A 19,369-nucleotide genomic window follows, 5' to 3' on the forward strand; every position below is an offset into this window, starting at 1 on the left:
CCCCTTTGCAGAATCGCCGTTGTCATGATCCTGGCTTGAACCCTGGCCATCTGCAACGACCAGAGATGCCCACGGCCCCGCATGAGCAACATTGGCGTCAACAGAGCACAGGGAATACTGGGAGGCAGCCGGCGGCGACCGTGGAGCAAGCTCCTCCTCTCCGTCGTCGTCGTGCAGGTGCTGGAGGGCGCCGTCCAGATATTGTTGTTACGACAGTCATTGTGAATAGGAGAAAACAAGCGACTAGCTACTTGGAAAATAGTCGATGCGACGGAGAAGCTGCAATTTTGGTCGGCACTTCGAGATGTGTACACTCATTCCTATACTTGTCATGTTCTGAAATCGATTGGTTAGTAAGAAAATTCGCGCGCGTGGCATGTGTATTACGTGAGCGTGACGAGGTGCTGCAGCGCCCGCGGCACCGGCGACGCGTGCACCTGGACGGCGCCCTCCAGCACCTGCACGACCTGCGCCATGGTCGGGCGCTGCACCTCCTCGCCCTGGATGCACCAACACGCCACCCTGCACGCCCGCTCCAACTCCTCCAGCCTCACGTCGCCGTACAGCCGCCGGTCAGCCACGACGCTCACTTCCCCTTCCACGACCTTCCCCGCGGCCCACACTGGGAAGAAGGTCGACGACCCACGCTCCATGGTCCCTGTCGCCTCCACCTCGCTGTACTCCTCGGAGTTGCGCCGTCCCGAGATGAGCTCGAAGAGCACCATCCCAAAGCTATACACGTCCACCATGGCGCTGATGGGCTGCCCGGAGATCCACTCCGGCGCGAGGTACCCGATGGTGCCCCGCATCGTCGTCAGCGCGCGGCTGAAGTCCCTCCCTACCAGCTTCGCCATCCCGAAGTCGGCGATCCTCGGCGACATGTCCTCGTCCAGCAGGATGTTCTCCGGCTTGATGTCGCAGTGTACGATGCACTCGCGACAGCCATGGTGCAGGTAGGCTAGCCCTCTCGCCACGCCGATCATGATGCTGTACCGTTCCCGCCAGCTCAGGCTCGCGCCACCGCCGAAGAGGTAGCGGTCGAGGGAGCCCCGGGGCATGTATTCGTACACGAGCATTTTCTCGTCGCCCAACGAGCAGAAGCCGAGGAGCCGGACGAGATTCACGTGCTGGATGAGCCCCAGCGTGCTCACCTCAGTCCGGAATTGCTTGTCGCCCTGCCGCCCAAGAGTTTCCAGCTTCTTCACTGCAACTTGGACTTGCTGCTTGAGGACACCGCGGTACACCGAGCCGAAGCCGCCGCCGCCGAGTCGCTCCGAAAAGTTCTTGGTGGCGGCACGGAGGTCGCCGTAGCTGTACACCGTCAAAGAGTTCTCGTTGGCCATGCTGGCCAGTCGCCTCCTCCGGGCACCAAGAATCCTCCAGGCCAGTATTAACGATGCTCCCAATGCCAGAACACCGACCATTGTCATGCCAAGAACAAGCCAATGATTCTCCCCTTTCTTCCGGTCTACGCTGTGGAGGTCTCGCAATCCTGTTGCCGAGAGCCGGAGATACAGGTCTGACCCGGAGACGCCGGAGTCCGCGTAGAGCTGCTGAACGTTGCGGAGGTCTCCGTGCCATACAGCGCAACCCCCGTTGGAGAAAGCGTAGGCCTGGCAAGAGCAGCTCTTCTGACAAGCAGACTCACACTCTGCTTTGCTCTGGGCCGCGCCCACGGCGAGCGAGTCATCGGGGAGCTTCACGTCCGGCAGCTCTAGGAACCCGTCGGTGGTCGACCCGTTGCGTGAGCACGTGAGCGGCGAGCTCCGACGGCAGCCATCGCTCCAGTCGCTGAGCTTCCAGTCCGCCTCCGACGCCGGAGCAAACCCGGGCGGGCACCGGCAAGGCAGCTCGCTCCTCTGGTCGCAAACGCCGAATGCACCACAGAGCGCGTACACATCGCACTGCACGATGGGCGCTGTCCAGAACAGTTGCCAGCTCTCGACCCAGACGTACTGCCTCGCCTGTCCGGTGAGATCAAGCACCAAGCGCGTGATGGTCTCGTTGTTATAGAGGATATTGGTGAGGCGCCGGTACGCCGGCGTCTCGATGTACGTCTGGTTGAACAGGACGTTCCCCCTCGCCGTCTCCGGTATGTTCTTGAAGAAGCTCCCCGTCCAAACGCCGGTCCGATAATACGTACTGGACCGGTTCCACATGAAGACGAACTCGCTGGTGCCGTTGGAGTTCACCGTGTCGGTGAACATCCCCGGCGCAGGGTCCTGGGCGTTCCGCCACGACGTCAACGCTTGGTACTCGCCGGTGAGCTTGTTCTCGCCCAGCCACGCTCCCGACATGTGCGTGTCCGTCGGGTGGTCGAAGCTCTGCCACAGCACGTTGGAGGAATTGCCTCCGTCGACAAGGACAAGGTTGCCGTCGTCGCGGATCTCCGCGGTGTTCGAGCCCGGCGACGATGACAGAGACGAAGACGACAGGTTTGAAGACCACACGACGACGGGCGAGGACGAGGCGGCGGTGAGACCAACCAGCTCGAGGTTGCCGTCGTCAGCGGACACCCGGAGCTCGGCGGTGGCGACGCTGGACAGGGGAGTCACGCGGTTGCCGACCCAGGCGACGGTCTGAACGGGGATGTTCATGTACCAGATCCCGAGGTAGAACCTGTCGCCGGAGCTGCCAGCAGGGCTGAAGAGGCCGAGCTCGAACTTGCCCTGTGCGGAGACCAGCGTGTCATTGCCCCGCAGCGGACGCCGCGCCGAGACCGTCGCGGCTGCACCCACTGCAGGTGCAGGGGCGAAGCACAAGGCAAGGGCCATGAAAGTGGCTGTGATCAGTGACATGGTGATGGTAGAGCGCTTCCGTTTGCTGGTGAATTATGAGTGGGGGTGCAGTCGAATTTAGAGGCAAGTGAATGGCGGAGGTGGGTCGCGAGAAAAATCGTCTCGCGAGCGACATATGCGTGATGATCGCGGCATATTTTTCCGGTCAAATTGTACTGCTCGTGCATCCCCTCTATCAAAAAAGGACAAGGTTTCGATGAATGGCTGCTGTCGCGTTGAATTAGTCCGTGGCATGAGACTCCACCATGGTGACGTACAAAGCAGCAGAAAATCTGGAATCACCGATGGACAAAAATGGCGTTCTAATCTTGAGCTCAAATGCTCCCACATAAAAAGTGAAATTGAATTCGCCCCAACAATAAAAAAACAGTGAAATAAATAAAATATCTGATTTTTTAACAACAAACACTGCTCACTTTTCGTAAACTGCATGCAAAATTTCCGTGATGACATCACATTTCATGGAGCTTTGGGTGAAAATATCAAAATCAGCTCTCCAAAGTACTTTTCAAAATAGGTTTCTTTTAGCATTGATTTTGTTTTATTTGCTCAGAGACTTGGGAATGTTTTTTCTTCACAGAAATCAGCACATATGTAAAACGTTGAACAATATTTGTTGCAGAAACAATTTGAAATGTTTTTTTTATACTTTTATTTTTATTTTACTATTCATAAGGATGCATTTAAGCTCGAGAGCAGAGACTCCATACATGGTTAGTTTATTCATCCATAGAAGGAAAAGTTTGTAAGCAGGGTGTGAAAAGGTTGCACTGAGACAAGAAGGAAGACGTGAAAGAGTAGTTTTTTTATGGCGAATGGTCTCTCTTATATTCCAAAAGTATTTTTTGACAAGATCTTAAGACCAATGTCAAATACTGAATAGAGGCGGGTGGCTCAGCTGACCGCAAGTCATTGAAATAGACTGCTATCGTCTAGTGGGTAGTCGTTTCAAAAGTCCATCCATAAGACCTATAAGAAGAGTGAATAAAACATGCTGATTGTATAACGAACACCGTAATTGGGGTCACAACGATGCTTGCTCATTTTGTGACCAAACCTTAGAATCTGCCAAGCACCTGATCCTTGATTGCCCTTTTGCGAAAGAGGTTTGGCTCAGATTTAGTGGCTCCTACCTTGCGGCTGTTCAGGCAGCCTTGGGTGCGACTTCCATCCTAGACTGGTGGAGTAAAGTGAGAAGCCTCAAGAAGAGAGGCAATGCTACCGATGATTGTACTACGGCAGTGTATATTGCTTGGCACCTTTGGATTGAGAGAAACAACAGAATTTTCAAGGCCTCGTCCTGCTCTACGTCTACTGTGCTGCTACTTGCAAGAGATGCGTTAGGCCACCTTAAGGAGGCAGGGGAGTAGTAGCTGAGAATGGCATGACTGGATGCCTTTGGCTTCAGCATTTTTCCCCTTTTTCTTCCTTGATGTAATCCTTTCCGGCTGCTGCTCCGGCAGTCTTGTACAACCTTTCCCTCTAATATAATGAAAAGGCAGAGCTCCTGCCGTTCCGGTCAAAAAAATATAACTACATCCAAATTCATAGACCATGTAACGTCTACTACAAGCACTGAAGCGAGCCGAAGGAGCGCCGCCGTCATCACCGTCCCTCGCCGAAGCTGGGCAAAATTTATTTTAGTAGAAAGTCGAGAAGGCCCCATAGGACCAAAGCACCAGAATAGCAACCGCCGCCGTTAAAGAGTAGCATAGATCTGAGGGATACAACCTGAAGATACACCAATGTAGACGAACTACGACCAGATCCGAGTAAAACCACCGAGGACAGATTCGTTGGTACCAAGCCTGCTAAACCACTCCACCATTCACGTTCCTTTATACGAAAAAGGATAACAAATTTACATGTATTTAAACACAAAGCATGTGGAATTTGTGCTGCAGATACTGCGACCCTTCATGTTCTTATCTGTAGTGTCCTGCACTATCTGAACCTGATGAATTCAGAGTACACAAACACCTCAGCTGCCTATCCTGCCGATCTTAGCTCGATGCCATCTTTTTTGGCGAAGTGAACTGAGCATTCGCTTGAAATGGGAGGCATTGGGACAAACATATGTGTGAATCTAGAAATGTGGCATAGGAGTGCTGAGTAGAAAGATACAGCCTGCCTTGTTTTCCCTTGTCCTCCTAGGTCATTTGCCCAACGTCGTACAATCCCAATGGACACCATAAAGGTATTATTCATTTACAACAGTTCTTTTTTTCGTACAAAAGCACTATTTTTCTGGTGTAAACGCAATTCCAATTGGAAGAACAATGCATTGAAACATAATAAAGTTGCACAAAAGTTTCTGCATTTCCTTCAAATGTTACAAATCATGCATACATTTTGTGAGCAAGAGAGGCATCCTTTATTTTATTTCTTAAATGGATGCAAAATCTTTGCCTCATCTCATTAATAAAGGAGTTTAAACAAGGTGTCAATGAGGGTCATTACTCCTCAACAAATGCGAAAACAAAAGATTACTCTCGTGGCATCAAGGATCCCAACTTCCCAAGTGTTTAGCCCCGGTCAAATACCAATTCCTGTGGTTGATGCCCTCTAGCACCCTGGTAGGCATTGTGGATTTCTTCCGGAACACCTTCGCATATCTCTCTTTCCATACCACCCAAGACTAAAAGGTGTCCATTGAGCAAGGACCGTCCTTGTCCACCACTCGTGGACCAAAGGGATTCCGGCCCAAGCGGCGGCGTCGATCTCCGGCGTGTCAAGCCTCTCAGCGCATTCCAAATGCCCGTGAACCTACACTGAACATACTGTGTGCCGCCGTCTATGTTCACTTAGAATATTAAGTACAAAAATACATTTCTAGTAGCAGCAAAATCACTGATGCTGATGATGAAATTACGAAATATAGAGGCATGCATGTGCAGCCAAGGTAGAAGCTTTCCCATTTTGTTGGGTTTTGAGACACTAAACTAGCAGAAATTCAGAAGGGAAGCACATATCTGAAGAATGCTGACGGAATGGAGCACTCAATTCTGAGCTGGAGTGATTTCTGATTTATAACACCTTCCTTATGTTAAGATTAAGAAGAACCATATAATGCTAAAGTTCTCATTACTCCTAATAGTACTTTGGAATCAAATCAATTTTTATTCTGATGTTTGCCTGCTATAATAATGTGTATATTGCCAGAGTGATTCCAGATTTGTAATGACATCCTTGTATTAAGAAGATGCAATAATATTCTGAAGTTTACATTACTCTAAAACTACTGACACTTCCAATTTTAGAAAGTGAGCTACAATCGAATTAATTTGCACAGCCCCAACAAGCAAGCAAATGGGCCTTAGTAACATATACGAAGGTCGAAGGGTACATCCTCCTACCACCGCCCATCCTGGGTGGCTGCCAGCATGACAAGAAACTGTAACTGAGAAACAAAGATTTTGCGATGTAACAGAACAGCTTCACAAGATTTTACAATGTATATCATGTCCTTGTTAGGGTGCTTCAAACAAATAACAGAACCTTTTCACTCCAACCTGCTCAACTCAATGCAAATAATCATAAGCAACGTGATCATCATGTATAGATACATAAGCGCTTCAAACATTCCATGTTAATAGTTTTACAGACAGAGCTTCAAGTCTCTCCACCAAAAGAATCTGCGGCAGGCAAGGATAACTCACCTACACTATCAGTTAACCATAGCGGTGCATATATTCCTTCAATGGATGTTCCACTTAGCTCATTAAGTTATATAAGGTTTGTTTCCAAAATTTCCTCACTGGATGTTCCACTTCTGCTCCAGAGCGGTGCATATTCTAGCTAAACAGCTGGCAGCACTGAGTGGGTGGCTGGAAACTGCAACGAGGTCAGATGTCACTACGGTTCAAAGAAAACCATGAACAGAAAATATATGCATCATAAATACAATAAATATAATTTGAAGACAATACTCAAGAAAATGAGAAAGTGTAGTACACCTTGAGACATAATATAATTACCTACTTGTCCATCCAAAGAAACTGCAAAATCTAAGCTTATACTTGTGAACTACTTAAAAGCATCCAGGAGAGGGATGGAATTTCCAAGTTATAAGCTTAGATTTCCCTCGTGAGGACCCACCCAGGACCTCGATTTGTTCGGTTGCCGTCTCTTCTTGTTTACGGTTTCTGTTTCTAATCCCTAATTTCTGCTGCTGCTGCCACTGGAATTTGTTGGTGTGATTGGGGCGAGGGCATCTCCTGAATGCCGCTCCACGCGGTCATGTACCCTGGCAGCCCCCCATCACTCAAGATGCGGCCTCACCTACGGCAGGAGACGAAGATCCTTCCTATGGAGGCTCGCGTGCAAGCCGCAGAGGGGCAGAGCGCACGACCAGCAGAGCTGTTCTTTTTGGAACAGCGAACTAATTGGGGTTCTGTTTGGGCTCTACGTACTCAATTAGACCATAAATTTTCACCGGAATTAAGCCTGGTTAATTACTTTTTAATCGAGATTTAGGAGATTAACTTTCTGACTTATGCGGATGGATAATGATACCCTTTTCAATGTTTTGAAGGGAGGTGCACCGAAGCACCTCTCAATGAGAAGAGGAAATACAGAAAAAACCCTAAAATGTACTCCCTCCGTCCCAAAATTCTTGTCTTAGATTTATCTAGATACGGTTGTATGGAGGGAATATTAGGTAGTTCTCAGGACACAATACACTTTTCACACCAAAAGATCATATATGGTAACTTACTCCGTATGTACTCATCTGTGTATTCATTGTCAATCTTTCCATGAGCCATGGCACCAACCTGGAACATTGTACAGAGGAGATGGATTTAGGCACCAGACGGTAACAGAGGATGGGACAAAGCTACAAAATAGCACAGTTTTTAATCACCACAAACACAAGGGCTTCATCATCACTGCATTCAGCAACATAGTCATTCAGTTCAACTGACTTATCGGCGCTATATGAAAGGCCTAGGCAGCAAATAGACATCAATCAGCTTCCGTGAGCCAACTGGTAAATATTTTACTTTTACTAATATCATACAGTAGAAATTCTCACCTATCTTCCGTGAGCCAACAGGTAGATACTGGGTAACAGGATTTTTAATAAGATTAAGCAGCTTCTCACGCCTCCCAACAGCAGTAATGCTCAACTTTTGCAATAACTGTGCTGCAATGTCATATAAATTACTTGCACTTCAGCACAATTTCAGGATAGAAACACAAAGGTGCACAGTGTTTACTCTTCTGCTATTCGTAACTTACACATCAACCCACAAAAACCTTTGGGCGTGCGTGGCAAGCGAACATTCGGCTTGACCTCAAATAACACCCCCTTTTCAGTCCTTACATAAACAGCTTGTAACCTCCCAGCCTTAGTTAGAGGGCTATCAAATATTGCCAATAGAGCCTGCACAACAATTTGGAAGAAAATTCAAGAAGTTAACTTTTAGAAACAAATCAGGAAGGAAAGAGGTAAATGATTGGCTGGCTCCATGGAACTTTTCTTTTGTCATAGTATGCAAATGCACTCCCTCTGTAAACTAATATAAGAGCTTTTAGATCACTAAAGTAGTGATCTAAAAGGTCTTATATTAGTTTTCAGATCGAGGGAGTACTTTGCAATCACATAAAGAGCACTTTTCAAGGCAACCTAACAACCAACTCAGGTTCTCATAGAGATCCTCAATTTGCAGGCCCAAACAGTGGTCAACCACAAAAGGAGAAGAAAATTGCTAACGCATATATGCATCATCTATGGGGAGAGAGAAGAGAGAGAGAGACAGTACACTACAGAAAATTCTGAGTCTGATTTCCTTACAATAAGAGTATACAACACAGATTACTAAATGGAAGATAAACAGAAAAGCTTTCTAACCATATGCCCTTAGTAGTCCAAAGAAATTAAAAAAACACGAATTTACAATACCTGGTAAATGATATCAGGCCTATAATCAGCAGGATTCCGATTGTGCTTCCTCAAATAATTCGCATGATCGTCCGAGTTCAAGATTTGCATAGTCTACACAAAATTAGAAGGAACATTTGTTTGGTGAAAAACATATTGATCAATTTAATCATCAGAGTGTTGGTAGGAAAAACTGACCACTATATAAATTATCAAATTGGTATAGAAAGCACTTGCGCTTTACATCCTAGCAGCCACTAATTTTACATCCACATAAACAACTAATCAGGAGTTTCAGGACCAGCCTACCCATACACACGATAGGCACCAAAGATTAAAGAATGAAACAATCTTTTTTTTGCGGGACAATAAATACAGTCAATTTAATTATCCTTGGAGCACCCGAATTTTGAAAACTACGGAATCAGATTGTGTATTGTTGCTTTACTTTTTCCGGTAAAATTGATACACTAAAAAAATAGGATTATTGCTGATACTCAAGATTCCAACTCTAGTGGAACTCCTAAGGGCATCTCCAGCCGCGCCCCGAAGGCCTCCCCAGGCGTTTTTTCCGCGCCGGCGCCGAAAAAATGGCCCAGTCGCGTCCCCAGGAGCCCGATTTTCGCTGGCTTGGGCCGAAAACAGCGCCGACGGACCCAGCCCGAACCCGGCGCGCTGGGGGGCGCCCGGGGGCGCCGGGCGAACTGTTTTGGCGTGAAAAAGCCGCGGGCCCGCCGCGTCAGCGACACGGCTCTCTTCTCGGCTCTTCGTCGTCCGCATCGCCTCGTTTCCCGCGGTGAATCAATGCCAAAGCTGTCGCGCGCTGCCGTGCCGGTCAGCCAGCGCCATTGATGCCTCACGGGCGGCGCAGTGAAGACCGGACGACGCGCGTCCCTCGCCCTCCCTCGCCCACCACGCGTACACACGGTGGCACGCGCGTGGGCGGCGCCTCGGCCTATATATGCCGCGCCCCGACGCACTCGTCGGCTCGCACACTCTCCCGTCGTCGTCGTTCCTCCCTCTCCTCTCCTCTCTTTCGCCGTCTCCGGTTCACACCCATGGCCGAGCGTTTCCCAGGCGACGGCGGGGCGGCGAACGGCTTCAGCCGCCGCCATCTTCATGAAGACGAGGCTCGCCTCCTTTACGAGGCCGAGTACCCGGTCCCGCCGGACATGCGGGTGCCGGGGGCGTGGAGGATCAGCGCGGGCGGCGTGCCGGTGCCCCCGGTACCCACCGGTGCGGCACGGCGTGCGGAGATCGCACGCATCCGCTCGAACCTGCCGCGTGCGGCGAGGGAGGGGCCAAGGTACGTCCCCGACAACCCTCTCTGGGAACCGTACTTCCGCCGCCGTCACGCCCAGCAGCTCGAGGCCACCAACGGCGTCGTGCCCTCCGGCAGGCTCAACACCGCCGGCCGGCGTCGGTGGTGGGGCGTGCCCGGGCGCACGTTGGAGGCTGTCCTCGAGTACATCGAGGGCGGCAACACGCCGCGCCTCGAGTACCCCGATCCCCCTTCCTTCTCACGCCGCCGGGGAAGCTCCTGGACCCCGAGGCGCATGGAGACCCGCAGTTCCGGCGTTCGCATCGGCGCCAACGCCCCGCCACCCACCGGCCGCTTCGTCCTCGTCGAGCCCAAGCCGGAGCCGGGCCTCCCGCGGAGTACGAGGAGATAGCCCGGCGCGGCTTCTCCGACGAGGACGCCATGCGGTGGGCGCGGGAGGACTACCTCCGCGACGAGACGGTCCGGCAGCGCCGGGCCCTGGAGGAGATCGCCGCCCGCAAGCGTGGGCGCGAGGACGAGCACGGCGTCGTGGTCCTCGACAGCGACGACGACGACGACGACGCCGCCCCCGGACCGTCCAACCCGCCGCGCCAACCGGGGGAGGGATGCAGCAGGGACGGCGGAGGCGTAGGTGGGGGCGGCGACGACGACGACGACGACGACGACGACGACGGCGACGGCGGTGACTACACGCGGTTCTACAGCCTCCTCGGCATGTAGAACCGCGTGGGCGTGCGACGAGGCGGGCGGCGAGGGAGACGGCGGGGGTAGCCCGCGGTAGTTTCTTTCTTTTTTGTAAAATATGTTTAAGTTTGGACGATATATGTTTAAGTTTAAGTTTGAACTCGCCGCTGTTTGTGTTAAAATTGAGTCGTATTGGACTTCTTTGACTACCGTGGGCGCCGCGACTGGGGGGCAACATGCCCCCACTGCGCGGTTTAGCGCCGATGCGCCCTCAGGGGGCGATTTTTTGCCCCTCCTGGGGGGCCAACGGCTGGAGATGCCCTAAGATGACTTCTTCCAAGACAGTAGAAATCACAGTTAACATCATCAGAATTCTAATTGGGGAAGCAAAAGTACATCCGTCAGGATGGATTCGCGTGGGCCAGAGCTGTGAAACCAACAGAAATAACAGAGGAATCAGGATACCTTGCCGACTTTGCCGACCTCCAGGCAGGCCCTCTCGAGCACGAAGATCGCCCGGGGCCGCTTCCTCCCATCTACCGGCCGGGGCAGGACGGGAATCCCCTCCGCTACGACCTCCACGGTCTCGTCCTCCTCCGTCACATCCTCCTCTACCATCCCTTCGTCGTCCTCCGGTGGTGGTAACTCCGCTGCGTCGTCGTCACGGGACGTCGCGCCGTCTTCGAGCTTCCTCTTCTTCTTTCCCTTCGCTGAGTACCGCCGCCCCATGTATCTCGTCTTGCTTCGCGCACTGGTGGCTCGGGGGGTTGGGGTTTAGGGTTCCGGGGATGCAACGCTTGTTCGCTACGAGGGACTGTGGGGAACCAAAAGCGCCTTCTAGACACCTCGGCAGACGGGAAGGGCCTATGTATTTGCAATGACCGTGGGATTTGACCTCGATTTTTGTATACTCTATGTAGACCATTCAATTTGTGTTAAGATTCCTGCTATTCTTGGAGCATCTATAACAAAACCCGTAAAAAGTTCATCTGTTACGGGATCTTTCTATTTTTCGGCCCGAATAGATCCGGTAAACTTAGCCTGGCCCATAAATTTTTTCCAGGCGGCCCACATAACCATCCTTCCAGAGCTATATATACGGGCCTGGCCAGGATTTAGGGTTACCAAACCCTATCCCCCTGCCGCAAAAATCACCCACTTCGCCACTAGCCATCCCAGCCTTTGACGACAAATCCAGCCGTCGTTCCGCCGTTTTTTCTCCTCCTCCATGGTCGGTGCTGCTCGCGGGTATGGTGGGTCACCGCCGCGCAAGCTCGCTTAGCATGACGCGGAGGCCGGCAGTTCCTGCCAGCCCGCGGTCGCAATGCAGTGGCGGTCCAAGCTGGCAGGCGGCCGTGGCCGTCTCTTTTGCAGCAACGGGCGGGGCGGCCACGACAACCTGTTCCTGCACATCAAGCGGTGATGGGAAGCCACTGCGGTGCTCACCGTCGTGGAGCGTGTGGTGTTGGCCGTAGAAGAAGGCACTGCCGAACGTCTCCTCGCCGCCAAGGAGGAGAACACACTCGCCAACGCGTTCCGCAAATCCGCTAAGGCCTACTACCTCAGCTTAGATGAGTGAGAAGCCGTTGATTTTATGTGTAGTTTAGTTTCAGGTGTGATGTGCCTTTATTTGGGAGAAACAAAAAAAAATTTCCTTCCACAAACTTTGATGAAAAATGGACGGTGTGGATAGAGGGTACATGTATACTAGTATGAGGGTGCAACTATAACTGTCCCATTTAACCCTACCTACACCCGCAACCAATCACTATAGTCAACTGCCACTTTGCCGCATAACAGGTTCTTGTGTGGAACTATGGATTTCTGACGGAAGAGCGAAAGAAGGTATCAAGAGTAAGGCTACATCGATGGATCATTACGGACATTCTACGGGATGGGTTTGACTTGGCAAGTTGGCATGAAGGGCCCTCACCAGCTGAAATTCAAGGGTGATGGACAGAACTATAGGAAGAGTCCTTTAAACTTGTTGTAACAAGCCCGTCGATGTGGCATTATTGGTATCAAAATATTACGACCGAATAACATAGTATATACGCTTAGGTCAACCAAAATATGGACACCTGTAGGGCCCAGCGCGCAGAATCCTATCCTATCTGACAGAAAATAGAAGCCACCTATTATAAACAAATATATATTATGGGACAATTAATAATTTAGGTTTTTGACGGTGTCAGTTAAGGAATTTTTTTGGCGACTTGCCTCCGTAACACCCATCCTTTTTTCGGAATTTCATGAATTTTTTTTCAAAATATGTGACCTTTTAAAAATCCGCAAACTTTTTTTAAACTCGCAAACTTTTCTCAAATCCATGAACCCTTTTCAAATCCGTGGATATTTTTCAAACTCGTGAACTTTTTCACATTCATGAACTTTTTCAAATTTTGTGATTTTTTTGAATGAGTGAACTTTTATTTCAAATTTGTGTCTTCCATCATATTCATGCAATGTCTTCAAATTTACAAAAAAATGATATCTATGTTTCTAAAACTCAACGGTCAAATTGTTAATGTTTGACCGGCTAATGGTTGATCGAGTGAACCAAGCTTCATTGCGATCGAGGCATCGAGCGAACATCGTGTTTTGTTGGCCGGCCTAGGAGGGGCTTTTGCCGCCAGTAAGAGGACTCCTCCTCCCTACCTGATGGTCCCAAGATATTCGTGTTCAATTTTAAATGTCGTATTAATCTCAGCCGTGCCGACCAACCCGACCCTCATCCCCATCTCGCCTGCCCCCAACACAACTCCACGTTTGATCTTTCCCCTTGCCTCCTCGGCTCTCTCTGCCAGTGACCTTCCACAACCGCGAGATTGACCATGCAGGTCTGCCATCCCATCCGATGGTTGCACCTGCCATTATGCACGGAGCAAGCTCGCCACCCGCTCGTCGTCTCGATCCTCTCCTGTGCTGGTCTACTATGTGCCTCCCCATGATGTTCTCTCCTACGTGGACAACCCAGAGACATGCTCTCAGGCTGTTGCACACTAATTCTAGTCCTGCTGCCATCATGCAGGAGTCAATTACACCAGTGGTGCTAATACTTGGCGGGCGCAAACGAGTCACTTTGATGCTAGAAGTTGTGGCATACATCAAAATGGTGCAAAAACTTCTCTTTGACGTGCAAATACAGTGCTTATCTTATTTTTTGCATACGGAACCCGCGCTGACTAGGCGCATGGGGCCTGCTGTCAGCCACTGGGCCAGGAGAAGGGCGTGTGTGGCTTGTTTTTTCTAGAAACACCCTCGAAATATAACCTTTTCACAAAAAAACCCTATTGGCGTAGGAGAGGTGCCATTTTCTTCACCTCTATGAACAATTAGTATTTATGATGCATGAAAAAATCTGAAAGCTTTTTCCAACATTATAGTTAGAATGTTTTGTTGTTCTGCATAGTTTGAAGTTCATATGTTATTTTACTTGGGGTAAACAATGAAGCGAAAAGTGTCTATGCAAATCACGATGCAGAAAACGGGTGGCTGGATTAGGGGTTCCATGGAGCTCGACCTGGGCAACAACTTTTCGCTAAGATTATGTATAAATGCTAGATATTCAAAGGGCTGACCAAACCCTTCTTAGTATATACTCCATTCGTCCCGAATTACTTGTGGCTCAAATGGATATATCTAGCACTAAGTAATTCAGGACGGAGGGAGTAGTACACAATGAATCGAAAGTGTTACTGTGAGCTCGAGCTCACCAAAGCTTGGGTGAACAACAAATTCTGAAGAAGAAAAAAAGCATTTTTTTAAAAAAAACTGATTTTTTTGCAAGAAACAGTGATGTTTTTTCCACACACGTGCAAAATTTTGCAATGAAATCATATTTATGCTGGTGTGGGCAAAAAAAATCGATGCTCCAAAAAACACTATTTTTGGAGCATTTGATTTCACATCCACGATTGTGATTTTCATGTGGAAAAAACATCAATGTTTCTTGCAAAACAAAATTCATTTTTTTTTGACTTCAATACTATTTCTCCCGAATTTATTGGTCATCAGAACTCACATACTCCATGTCCATATCCGAACTCACGTACTCCATGTCCATGATGAACACACTATACTAGTTACAACTTAGTAGCAAGCATCACGCCAAAACACATAATAAGTTCTAGTATAATGAAATTTGTAAAACTGATAAATCAGACACATATTTGTTTTTTTAGGGCAAAGCAAATGCTTTATAACTTAACGGTGTTGTGGTAAATCACCCAGAACACAATCAGTCACATGGGCTGGTACATCCGACTCCCATTCTACAAGTCTATTTGGTTCACAGGAGCGACCCAAAGTAGCCAGCTCGTGAGCGACAGAGTTGGCATTGCACCTACAGACAGAGATTACAAATTTTGAACAATTTTGCTAGAACTCATCTAGATGAGATATAGTTTGGTCTCATTCATCTTTTATAGCCATTGGATATGATGCTATAAGATGCGTGTGTGCTGACGTGGGTTGTATTTGTTCTTGTTTTCAAAGTGAATGAGACCATATTATATCACATCTAGATGAGTTCTAGGTACTCCCAATTTTGAAAACCACATCTTCATTTGATACTTAGTGTCCTCAATAACTGCTGAGTATGCCGACGAGTCCGCCTTGTGCACATCCAGGGCTTCCTGTAGTAGCTGAGAATCAGTCGCAAAGATCACCCGAGTCACGCCCATGTCCGCCGCCATAGAAACAGCTTGTGTCATAGCAAATGCCTCAGACACATATTTGTTTGGCCAGTGAGAACGAAACGTCTTCCAGCTGCCGGAGCCGACGGAGCAGGATGTGGCGTGGACGGAGGGAGGGATGCTTGCGTTGCGTACTGTCTCCACCGAATTATTTTCAACTAAATCAGTGGCGTTTCCCATCTCCACCGAATTTTTTCCACAAATCAGTAGATGTAGTACGTGGAGCACACCGTGGCCGCTCAAGCCGCGGACCAGTTCAAGGCCACACCAGCCATGCAATCAAACTACTAGTCTGTAACTCTAGAATACAGGAAAAGTAGAAGTCATATAGGTTATCAGTATGCCGGGGTCGCCGAGAGAGATCATACTTCCTCCTACCTGCCTGCAAATTCCATTGAGAATTCGCCGGCAAACGTAACGGCTCTACCATGTCGTCGCTGATCGTCATGGCCGCTTTCGTAGCCCTTGCCTTTTGCTTCACAACAGCAGTGGGTGCAGCGGCGACAGTCTCGGTGCGCCGTCCGCTGCGGGGCAACGACACGCTGGTCTCCGCACAGGGCAAGTTCGAGCTCGGCCTTTTCACCCCTGCTGGCAGCTCCGGCGACAGGTTCTACCTCGGGATCTGGTACAAGAACATCCCTGGCCAGACTGTCATCTGGGTCGGCAACCGCGCGAGTCCTCTGTCTGGCCTCGCCTCCGCCGAGCTCCGTGTGTCCACCGACGACGGCAACCTCGAGCTCGTCGGTCCCACCGGTGCCTCCGCCACGCCCATGGTCGTGTGGTCTTCAAACATGTCTTCTTCCTTATTGCCAGGCTCAAACAACACGGCGGAGATCCACGACAACGGCAACCTGGTCCTTGTCGACGGTGGCAACTCCTCCAACGTGCTGTGGCAGAGCTTCGACCACCCGACGGACACGCAGGTGCCGGAGGCGTGGGTCGGGGAAAACAAGCTCACCGGCGAGTACCAGGCGCTGACGTCGTGGCGGAACGCCCAAGACCCCGCGCCGGGGATGTTCAGCGACACCCTGGACCCCAACGGCACCAGCGAAATCTTCTTCATGTGGAACCGCTCCTACGTGTACTGGCGGAGCGGCGTCTGGACGGGGAGCTTCTTCGCGAGGCTGCCAGAAGCGCCGAAAAACTTCATCTACAAAACGACTTACGTCGAGACACCGGCGTATCGGCGCTTGATCAACGTGCTCTACGACAACGCAACCATGGCGCGCCACGTGCTGGATCTCACCGGCCAGTTGAAGATGTACGTCTGGATGCCCACGAGCCAGAGCTGGCAAGTCTTGTGGACCGCGCCCATGGTGTCGTGCGACGTGTACGCGCTTTGTGGCACGTTCGGCCTTTGCGATCAGAGCGGCAAGCTACCTTGCGGGTGTCTGCCCGGGTTCGCTCCAGTGTCGGAGCGGAATTGGACGCTCAACGATTGGAGCGGTGGGTGCCGCCGGAGCTGGCCGCTCACGTGCGCACCGAACGGATCGACAACGGATGGGTTCCTGGCACTGCCAGACGTGAAGCTCCCCGATGACTCCCCTGCCGTGGGCGCTGCCAAGAGCAAACTAGAGTGTGAATCGACTTGTCTAAAGAGCTGCTCTTGCCAGGCCTACGCCTTCTCTGCCGGGGAGTGCACCGTCTGGCACGGAGAGCTCCGCAACCTTCAGCGACTCTATGTGGACTCCGACAGCCCCGGGGCAGACCTTTATGTTCGGCTTTCAGAAAGAGGATTGCAAGACCTCCGTAGCAGCGTAGACAGGAAGAAGATGGGGAGAAAGTTATGGCTTGTTCTTGGCATCGTATTGGCCGGTGTTGCAGCAGTGGGTGCGTCGGCCATAGTAGCCTGGAGGATTGTTCTTGCCCGGAGGAGGAGATTGACTAAAATGGCAAACGTGAATGGATCCTCCTTGGTCGTGTACAGCTATGGCGACCTGCGTGCTGCCACGAAGAACTTTTCCGACCGGCTCGGCGGCGGAGGCTTCGGGTCGGTGTACCGCGGCGTCTTGAAGCAGCATAAGGGAGACAACTCGACCCATGTTCAGATGGCAGTCAAGAAGCTGGAAAGTCTCGGGCGGCAGGGCGACAAGCAGTTCCGGACGGAGGTGAGCACCCTGGGGCTTATCCATCATGTCAACCTCGTCCGGCTCCTCGGGTTTTGCTCATCGGGCGACGAGAAGATGCTCGTCTACGAGTACATGCCCAGAGGCTCCCTCGACGGCCTCCTCTTCCACGACGGTCCGTGCCTAAGCTGGCGCGACCGGTACTACATAATGATCGGTGTGGCGAGAGGGCTAGCCTACCTGCACCTTGGCTGCCGCGATTGCATCATACACTGTGACATCAAGCCAGAGAACATCCTGCTGGATGAGGACATGTCCCCAAAAATCGCCGATTTCGGGATGGCAAAGCTGGTGGGGAGGGACTTCAGCCGCGCGCTGACGACGATGCGGGGCACCATCGGGTACCTGGCGCCGGAGTGGATCTCCGGGCAGCCCATCAGCACCAAGGCAGACGTGTACAGCTTCGGGATGGTGCTATTTGAGCTCATCTCAGGACGACGAAGCTCCGAGGGGTACAACATGACGGAGGCGGCAGGGAGTAGGTGTAGTGATTCGTGGACCTTCTTCCCGGTGTGGGCCGCAGGAAAGATTGTTGAAGGGGAGGTGGGCGTCGTGGCTGACCCGCGGCTGCACGGCCAGGTGAGGCCGGAGGAACTGGAGCGGGCGTGCAGGGTGGCGTGCTGGTGCATCCAGGACGAGGAGGTGTTGCGGCCGACCATGGCCCAGGTCGTGCAGGCGCTGGAGGGCGTCGTCCATGTCCACGCGCCGCCGGTGCCGCGAGTGCTACAGCACATCGTCTCATGAGCTCACGCAATTCACACGCCGGGACTGCGCGAATCTTCTCATGAGTGAATCAATTTTACAAGAGGCGTAGATGGCAACACAAAGAATTTATCGTGCCATTCAAGAATACAGATCAAATTTGAGTATCGCCACAGGTGACAGGAAGAATTGTTTTAGTACTTCCTCCGTCTTTATTACTCCGCCTACTAGTTTTGACGTAAGTCAAACTTTATACCATTGTTTGATCAAGTTTATCGAAAACAATTTAAACTTTCACAATACAAATATATATGGTATGTAAATATATTGAATCATGATTCTAATTGTTATTGATTTGGTATTGCGGATGTTAATAATTTTTTGTATAAACTTGATAAAAATTGACAAAGTTTGACTTGATATAAAGCTAATATGCGAAGTAAATGAAAATAGAGGGTGTTCTACAAATTGTCATATTATATCTCGGTTCAAATTTCATTTTAGCTGCGTATGGAGTAATCAAATTTGGGATTGACTTGAAGCAATATTGTCGCAGTGGTGTGTCGATGCTAATGGAGGCATATGGTCGCTAGAGAAGTAAACATAAATGATTTAGATTGGAGACTTAAGATGGATCCCTCTTTCATATTTTTCATCAGTTAATGATATTTTGTTCTATATTTATTATAAAACATGGCCAACTTATGTTTTAAATAGGAGAAACATTTACATATTTTATATGTCATCAAGAGTCGTTTCATAATACATAAAATAAAGACGGCAATTTTAAAGTGTATATATTATATAGATACACTCCAATTTATATAACAAATTTAAAAAATGGCTTACCGTAAAACATCACTACAACAAATTTAATATGTCAATCTTGCACAAAGTTAGAAATTTACCTTCTTTTGCGACGAGCTAATTTACATACGCCTACACAAAAAAGGGAACTATTAAATCTAGGTTTTTAATTTAAAAAAGGATAACAAAACAATATGATAAAAATGCCAGAAAGATGATTCGAATATAATTGGCAGGACACAAATGCATAAAAATACAGTTAAATTAATGATTAATGCACAATATATATTTTATATGTCAATAGAGAAACAAATATACATTTTCTCTTTAGACAAATCAACTGATATATTCCTATTCTTAAACTATATAAAATCCTAGCCCAAGCATTG

At 49.8% G+C, this 19,369-nt stretch overlaps 3 protein-coding genes across 3 annotated transcripts; 1 reads left to right on the forward strand and 2 right to left on the reverse strand.

Annotated features, from left to right (window-relative positions):
• Positions 1-217: 217 nt before the first annotated feature.
• On the reverse strand, positions 218-2,814 carry LOC123163143 (G-type lectin S-receptor-like serine/threonine-protein kinase At2g19130). The gene has a single exon (XM_044580903.1). The coding sequence runs from the start codon at positions 2,796-2,798 to the stop codon at positions 384-386; it is 2,415 nt and encodes an 804-aa protein (XP_044436838.1). The 5' UTR covers positions 2,799-2,814; the 3' UTR covers positions 218-383.
• Positions 2,815-6,344: 3,530 nt separating this feature from the next.
• On the reverse strand, positions 6,345-11,518 carry LOC123161461 (ribosomal RNA small subunit methyltransferase nep-1-like). Its single transcript, XM_044579289.1, has 7 exons — positions 11,114-11,518; positions 8,704-8,796; positions 8,040-8,184; positions 7,834-7,944; positions 7,663-7,745; positions 7,516-7,573; positions 6,345-6,632 (listed from the first exon to the last, which is right to left on the reverse strand). Exons 1-7 carry the CDS (start codon positions 11,375-11,377, stop codon positions 6,553-6,555), a joined length of 834 nt encoding a protein of 277 aa, XP_044435224.1. The 5' UTR covers positions 11,378-11,518; the 3' UTR covers positions 6,345-6,552.
• Positions 11,519-15,773: 4,255 nt separating this feature from the next.
• Positions 15,774-18,384, forward strand: LOC123158285 (G-type lectin S-receptor-like serine/threonine-protein kinase At2g19130). Its single transcript, XM_044576338.1, has one exon. It carries the CDS (start codon positions 15,774-15,776, stop codon positions 18,213-18,215), a length of 2,442 nt encoding a protein of 813 aa, XP_044432273.1. The 3' UTR covers positions 18,216-18,384.
• Positions 18,385-19,369: the final 985 nt, after the last annotated feature.

The sequence above is a fragment of the Triticum aestivum genome, chromosome 7B (genome assembly GCF_018294505.1).
Source record: "Triticum aestivum cultivar Chinese Spring chromosome 7B, IWGSC CS RefSeq v2.1, whole genome shotgun sequence".
NCBI lineage: Eukaryota > Viridiplantae > Streptophyta > Magnoliopsida > Poales > Poaceae > Triticum > Triticum aestivum.